The sequence below is a fragment of the Piliocolobus tephrosceles genome, chromosome 11, assembly GCF_002776525.5.
Source record: "Piliocolobus tephrosceles isolate RC106 chromosome 11, ASM277652v3, whole genome shotgun sequence".
In the NCBI taxonomy this organism is placed as follows: Eukaryota; Metazoa; Chordata; class Mammalia; order Primates; family Cercopithecidae; genus Piliocolobus; species Piliocolobus tephrosceles.
This window is the reverse complement of record NC_045444.1, coordinates 208,704-217,002: the sequence shown is the minus strand read 5'-3', so window position 1 is coordinate 217,002 and position 8,299 is coordinate 208,704. Positions and strand designations below refer to the sequence as shown.

The 8,299-nt window shown below is 37.7% G+C and overlaps 1 protein-coding gene across 2 annotated transcripts in view; it reads right to left on the bottom strand.

Moving 5' to 3' along the window:
• Positions 1-2,529: 2,529 nt before the first annotated feature.
• INSIG2 (insulin induced gene 2) overlaps positions 2,530-8,299 on the bottom strand; it is a 10,501-nt gene continuing 4,731 nt past the window's right edge. Inside the window, exons 2-3 of one of the 2 annotated variants that reach the window (XM_023185214.2) lie at positions 6,025-6,032; positions 2,530-5,641 (exon numbers count right to left, since the gene is read on the bottom strand). In XM_023185214.2, the coding sequence (XP_023040982.1) occupies positions 5,208-5,561 (354 nt within the window). In that variant the 5' untranslated portion in view covers positions 5,562-5,641; positions 6,025-6,032 and the 3' untranslated portion in view covers positions 2,530-5,207. Of the gene's footprint in view, positions 6,033-8,299 lie in introns of both variants that reach the window. The other variant, XM_023185213.3, reaches the window with a different exon arrangement.

Here is an 8,299-nt window from a genome sequence, read left to right as displayed (position 1 = left end):
CCCACTTCAGTGAACTATGTAAATACAGTTGTTTAGATCACTCTTTGGACCTCATCAAGATCTGGAAATGTTCCACTGTATTCCTCTTTGCTTACAAACTCCAAACCTACCACCCTTACCCTTAAACTGGATTTTTAATCTCAACACTTGCAGTCATTTGACTTCACCCTATTTCCTCACGCCATCAGGTCAGCACTGCTGATTCAACTTCCTTCCCCAATTTGCATGGATCCCATGATAACGTCTGTGGATATTTCACTGGGAGCCTCTATTAATTTTTCACATATCTTTGTGCCATGCCTACCAGTGAATTATCAGCTACAATCAACGTATTTCATCATGACGGGTCTACATTCCTGGGCTGCTGAGCCCACTAAGACATGGCAGAGGCCGGGCACGGTGGCTCAAGCCTGTAATCCCAGCACTTTGGGAGGCCGAGACGGGCGGATCACGAGGTCAGGAGATCGAGACCATCCTGGCTAACATGGTGAAATCCCGTCTCTACTAAAAAAAAAAATACAAAAATCTAGCCGGACGAGATGGCGAGCGCCTGTAGTCTTAGCTACTCAGGAGGCTGAGGCAGGAGAATGGCGTAAACCCGGGAGGCGGAGCTTGCAGTGAGCTGAGATCCGGCCACTGCACTCCAGCCTGGGCAACAGAGCGAGACTCCGTCTCAAAATAAATAAATAAATAAATAAATAAATAAAATAAAATAAAATAAAATAAAAAAATTTTTAAAAAAAGACATGGCAGAACAATGTCAATTGGCTCTACTGCAAATATCTGACCTCTATCCTCACATGGATCCTTGATGGCCTCAAAACTGTCTGGCAATTCTTTCTTCATCTCTAGTCAGTTCCTATGTCCATTCTTCATAGATGTTGTCCAAACATCCATCATTCTTTCAAAGTTCGCTAGTTGCCCCAGATCCCTTCACTCCCAATAAAAGACTCAGTATATAATCAGGCTTTTCTTTAAGATATTTTGTGAACAATTTTATTAGTATACAAGGAGGGATTTTATATGTTAAGATACAGCAGGTTAGAAAAACATTTTCAATGTAAAACACCACCACCTCCTTTATCATCAAGATTAATTCATCCTTCCAATCTTCCAATTGTACTTCATTGTACCAGTTACTCTCTGCCTGAAACTTCCTACCTTGGCTTCATCCCATCACTTTTCCGGTTCTCCTTTTTTTTTTTTTTTTTTTTTTTTTTTTGGAGACTAAGTCTCACTCTGTCTCCAGGTTGGAGTACAGTGGCGCAATCGCGGCTCACTGAAACCTCCGCCTCCCAGGTTCAAGTGATTCTCCTGCCTCAGCCTCCCGAGTAGTTGGGACTACAGATGCCCACCACCACACCCAGCAAATGTTTGTATTTTTAGTAGAGACAAGGTTTCACCATGTTGGCCATGCTCTCGATCTCTTGACCTCATGATCCGCCTGCCTCAGCCTCCCAAAGTGCTGCGATGACAGGTGTGAGCTTTCCTCCTACTCTTAATCGCTCTTCTTTTTTCACCATGCTCCCTATGTGATTTCATCCACTCCTAAGGCAACATTTATTACTGTCACATGCTGATGACTCCACGTTTACATCCAACAGCCCAGACTCAAATATCCGAGTGCTTATGGAACCTTTATCAGATGTGCCCTACATAACTCAACCTCAACATATCAAACCAAACTTGTTAACTGTACCCATTCGCCTGCCTCTCTACATTCTCTTTTAGTTTATGGAAACATCATCCACCTAGTTTCTCAAGATAAAAAATGAACTTACCATTGACTCTTCCTTATCCTTAACCTTCACACCCAAGTCACCAAGTTCAGGTGATTTTATTCCAAAATGTGCCCCTCATTCTTCATTTCCAATGTCACTACCCATCTCATCTCTCTCACCTGGACTCTCCCCCTTATTTTATGCATAACTACACCAGTGAGTGGCAACCTGGGTGGCACATCAGAATCACCTGGGGAACTTTTAAAAATCCTAATGCTCAGGGAATACCCGGGACTAATTATATCAGAGTCTCTGGGGGTGGAACCCAGACACCAGCATTTTCTATAGGTCCCCATGTGATTCCAATATGCAGACACATCTAAGAATTTTCCAGAATTGAAAACATGAGCTCACAGATTGAAAGTACATACCAAATACCAAGCAAAAAAAAAAAAAAAAAAAAAATTCTACAACTAGCCAAATCATAATGAAGCTGAAAAATGTTAGAGGATAGAGAGAAAGTCATGCAAATATCCTAGAGTGAAAAGACAGATTATCTACAAAGGAAAGAAAATTACGGTAATGGCAGACTTATCTGTAACATTAGGTGACAGAAGACAATGAGTTAAAAATCTTCAAAGTGCTGAGGGAGGGAAAAAACTATGAACCTATAACTCTACAGCCTGCCAAATTATTCTTCAAGAATGAAATAGACCTTTTCAGACACACAAAGCTAAGGCTCTACTATTCAGACCATCACTGGAAGAATTACAGAATATACCTCATTACAAAGGTAAGTGAGCCAACAGGAATACAGAAGTATTTACTGATATTAACCAAGTCTGGCTTCTGCCTGGACAATACAAGATGTATGAAACATATGCATCATTGAGAGGTCCCAATGGTCTTAAGGAAGGTAAAACAGCTTGGTGCAAATAAATAAATTTTACATTAAAAGTTTTAGCAGGGCTCTGGCTAATTTGAATTGTTTTCTTGCACTTTTGTAGAATTTATCCCCAGTTTTCAACTGTGCAAATTTCTATAACTTGAAATAATCAAAGAAAGCACTGCCAATCTAGTCATGTTTAAAAAATGTTTCCCATTTTCTTTCAATGAAAAAGATAGGTTTTATACATTTATATATTTATCAAAATATCAAAACAATTTTATTATTTTGCTATAATTATCTTATTTTCTAGATGACCTGAAAATAATTTAAGAACACCAATGATAATCATTCAATCTCACCAATACTATATAGAGTTGACCCTTGAAAAACCTGGTTTTCAACTATGTGGGTCCACTAATAATGCAAATTTTCTTCCACTCCTGCAACAGCAAGACCAATCCCTCTTCCTCCTCCTCCTCCTCCGCCTACTACTCAAAGTGAAGACAGCATGAGTGAAGACCTTTATGATGGTTCACTTCCACTTAACGAAGAGTAAATACATTTTCCTTTCCTTAGCTTACATTATTGTAAGAATACAGTATATAATACATATACCATACACAATATGTTGTTAATCAACTGTTTCTTATTGGTAAGGCTTCCGATCAAGAGTAGGCTATTAGTAGTTAAGTTTCAGAGGAGTCAAAAGTTATATATGGATTTTCAACTATGTTGGGGAATGGTGCCCCTAACTCCTGTTGTTCCAGGGTCAACTGTATTTAGTTTCTTTTCATCATTTCTTGGTAACTTCAACCACACATGTTAATTTCATTAGATTAATCCACAGTACCATATTCTAAGACTTACCACCAAGAAAAACAGACTCTTAACCCAGATGATAATTACGTATTTAATACATGTTGCTTTCAACAGCAATTTTTAAAGTAAACACATCATAGACCTTATAACTTATTAAAGATTTTATAGTGCTTACAAAGTTGATTCTAAAAAATATACCTTATTTGTTCTAAATGAATAACATTATCTGGAAGATATAATAATAAATTATAGTAGTATGTTTTCCACCACAATAGTTAAGATTGTGCACACATATTCAATATGAAATCCTCTTAGGATTTTCACACCCTCAGCCTGAAAACATAAAAGCAGATTAAAGTTTGGCATACAAGATCTCAGTCTGATAGCAATTGTTTTAAAACTCAAAATGTAAAAATATCTACTTGACATTCTAGGAAAGCATGGGCACATGCACAGACACATTCTCTCACTCACTCACTCCAACGCACACAGGCATGCACACATACACACACCCTAGAGTACTCAGAAGATCTTGCCCTTGTGGATCAGACAACTGCCATCAATTTCAAAAACTAATGGAAAAAAATTAGCTAAGAATATGTTTAAACCATACTTAAGAGGTGCTGGTTGCCATTAAGATCTTTAACATGCAGAGAATGCCATCTCAAAACATTCTTAAACAGACTTGAACTATTCACTAATGGACACATGAATACATAAGAAATTATGTACCCATCCACTCCCCAGATTGCATATAAGATGAAAAACTAGGCATTCCACTAACAATGAGTCATATGACCAAACCCAGCTAAAGCTACAGTGGTTTGCTTCATAGAACCCAATAGATGACAGAACCCAACAGAATTAGAAACCTCATTTTGATCTGTTTGGAGTTTCCTATATGCTCCATGTGCAAAAGCAATGAGATTCTGTATTGCAGATGACAGCTAATACCACTTTGCACTTTTGTGGCACTGCAAGAGGTCACTGTAGTTCTAAAACATCTATTTATTCTAATTAAATCCTCTAGTGGTCCTTACTTTTAATTATATATACTGTTCCAAATTTAGAACCAAAACAATTTAATGCTGATAACCTCTTTTGCTTAGCATATACTTCCAGTAAAATCTGTCAAAACAGAAAATTACTCTTTGGGCTGTCTCCAGTAATGCAGGTTTGAAACCAGAAGTCCATTCTCACCCTGTATCAAAACATTCCAAACTCTATGAAACAACATTAGAAACCAACCACAAATTAGGGCACTCATAACTCATACTGCTGTGATTAGAAAAATAAAAAGGCACAACAGTAAAGCTAAAGAGAAAATACCAGCTCCCCATATGCTTTTTGTTTGTTTGTTTTTGGCTTTCTCCTTATTTTATTTCACTAAGTTTACAAATTGTTCAAAGCATTCTTACACTCTGCATGACAGGAACAATATTTTGGCACATTAACATTGTGAAACAATGTGTGGCATGTTTAAAAAATTAATTTAAAAATTTCATCTATTAATCAACACTTTTTAATGTAGTACATATATATCTTACAGTTATTTAAGTCAAATACATAAATATTTGCAACTGATTTACAGATGAAGCAATCACAGATTGCAGTAATACGTGTGTGTACATGTGTATATTTATCCATATATACACACACGCCAATCAAGGGAAAAACTGCATCCTGGCAATTTTACAATCTGAAGTTTTGTTGGTATATCTACCACTTCACATCCTTTTCATCTTGTTTTTTTGTACAAAAGATATTTTTTGCCTTCTTCATTCCTGATGAGATTTTTCTGCGATAACTTTACATTCATACATTGCCAGTTGTCGACCAATGTTTCCCATTGTTATGCCTCCAGCAAAAAATATACATGGTAACCAAGAACGAACATAGAGGAAATCTGGAGATGTATATTGATAAACACCATTATATACTAGCAATTGAGTGACCAGGGTTGCCAAGAAGGCGATTCCTACTCCAAGGCCAAAACCACTTCTAGATCTATCAAAAGTCCACCACAGTCCAATGGATAGTGCAGCCAGTGTGAGAGACAAGTGTATGTTGTTATCAAAATCCACTTTAGCACTGGCATGATTTATACCAACAAAGACTGCTACACACCGCATTACACTGGACCACTCTCTTTTAAATTTATGTGGTTCTCCTAGATGTCTGTCAATGCAGGGGTATAATAACCCAATCACAGCTGAAGCCGTGCCACACCATGGGGGTACCCACCATGCAGAAGAAAAGATGCTTGCAATCACATCAGGTGGAAAGAGCGTCACATTTCTCTGAATCTGAAGTAAGTTTAACACTAATGCAAGAAATACTCCAATAAAAAATAGCACTACTCCTCGAATCATCAAGTTCACACTCTGGCTAGTGACAGATGAGATATATGGGCCACATTTTTTGGGCCCAGGTGACTCTGTCTCTCCTTCCGCCATGGTTTCATAGGTTCAGTAAGCCGTTAAAAAAAAAAAAAAAAAAAGGGAAAGGCTTCCCAGCTGAAAAGCTCAACTGTCTGTGAATCAAAGACTGATGCTTCAACAGTACCACCACATCTTGTCCTAAAGTAGGACCTACCAGAAATCCTGAAAGAGATAAGAAAAAAGAAATTAATGTGCATCTAATACACAATTATTGTAATTTTACTGATTTCAATACTAGTTCATTTAAATGGACAAATGAGAAAATGACAAGCTTGTATACTAATTTATTCAAATTATTAATAGTTATTTATTGAATAAGAAAAAGTTTTAAAAGTATTTTTATATGCAAGATGTAATAAAAAATAAAGTACTACCCTTACATTTACTAGGACAGAAAAGTGACCTAAGAGACCTAAAGGTTAGAATCATAGTAGAAACAGCTTGCTCTATGAGACCTAAAGGTTAGAATCATAGTAGAAACAGCTTGCTCCATCTCTGAGAAAAGCAGAGCAGGTAATCTGACACTTCCACTAGAATCTGGAGGGTAAAACCCTGCTCTCTGTTTTCTTCTCCCTAATCTCTAAGCCTATCAGTACAATAGTGTATTTTATATTTTACAGGTAAGCATATTCTGACTGAAGACGCTGTATTTTTTGCAATAAAATGTGACTTGCTTACGAGGACAACCTCCACAGAAGAACAAAATAACCTGTTTTAATGTGTACTGCTTATATATTTGGTTATCCGCACAAAAACATTCTACAAAACCAGACCACCATGCACACACCTACATATACACCAACCACAGAAGCCAGACCTGATTCTCTCCCCCCAGGGGCACGACTGTATTGCACCCCTGCCTCAACAGTCTGCCCTTGTTGCAATCACAGAAGGGACTGTAAGAAAGCTGGAGGACAAACAAAAGAAAGGAAGTGAAGAAAATGAAGAACAATCTAATGGCTAGATTCTTATGAGTTTTATCCACTTGGTTCCTGACTTCTAAAACCTAAAACGTTGCTACTACAATCAGTCTAGGTATTTGTTCATTCCTCTGACCAAAGTGATCTTTCCTTTTGGGGCATTCTATGTGCTGTTTTAAGCACCTGACATGTGGTAATTCATTTAATCCTCACAATAACCTTCAGAGGTTAAGTGCAATTATTATGTACATTTTATAGGTGACGCAAAAAAGCAAAGAAAGGTTAAGTCACTTGACCTAGTGCACACCTCCAGTAAGAGACCAAGCTGGGATTCAAAAGTATGCAGTCTGACTCAAAAGCCTTCATTCTTACCATAATGTTCAATCTCCCAAACTGTCACATATTCAATGTGTTTTCTATGAACACTAACAGTTTTTAAATGGGAAAAAATACTACACAGGTAATTTACTTTTATTCCATCCAACAATATATCTTCGGCACTTTCAAAAGTCGGTACAGAAATAATATTTCCTTCAATCCAAAAGCAGTTTATTTTAAAAAGTGTAGCACTTGTAATGACTACTTTGTAATTATAGGTATACTTGCTTTATGGATTGTAAACGTTTTATGAAGGTCTTATTTATATTAATATCCCTGTGCCTATGCACCCAGAAAAGTTCCTGCTTAGCCCACAGTGGGAGCTCCACATAATCATATTTGCTTAAACTGGGTTAACTCTTTCTGAATCAAACCATATAGGGTACAGTAGGCCTTTATGAGAGCAAACCTAGCTCCTAATCATCACTTAAAATATATACATTTCCTCTGAGTTTTCCAGTCTCAAACAACCTTTGAAAGAATTTTGGAACAAAGCCCTCATGTAAACTGCAGAGAATGGGGCTGAACTACAAAAAAAAACTAGTATGAAAATGAGAATATTTGTAAGTATTAGTAACCTCCACAGCCTATCAGTTCCATGTGATAAACACTTAGACAACAGGCCTGGGGCTGTGCCACATCAAAGCTGTGTGTTCAACACTCAAGAGGAAATTCTGTTCCCAGGCTAGTCCTCACTGACCTACTTAGTCTATAAAGTAATTGAACTCTATGGCTTAAGGGACTGAAAAACCTAACCCACAGTATAGGTAATTCATGGGAAAACATACTTTAAATACCAACTGAAAATGCCCAGAAATATCTCCTCCTGACCTGGTCCTGCAGACCATTCCTTGCTGTGGAATCCAGGCATATGAGCATGCCATGCGTGCTGGTTGCTTTTAGCAAGGTTCAGTAGCTGCAGAACTGTCCTTTATCATCACCATCATCATCACCTGGTTGCTTCTGGCAAGGTTCAGTAGCTACAGAACTCTCCTTCATCATCATCATCATCATCATCATCACCTGGTTGCTTTTGGCAAGGTTCAGTAGCTACAGAACTCTCCTTCATCATCATCATCATCATCACCACCATCATCATCACCTGGTTGCTTCTGGCAAGGTTCAGTAGCT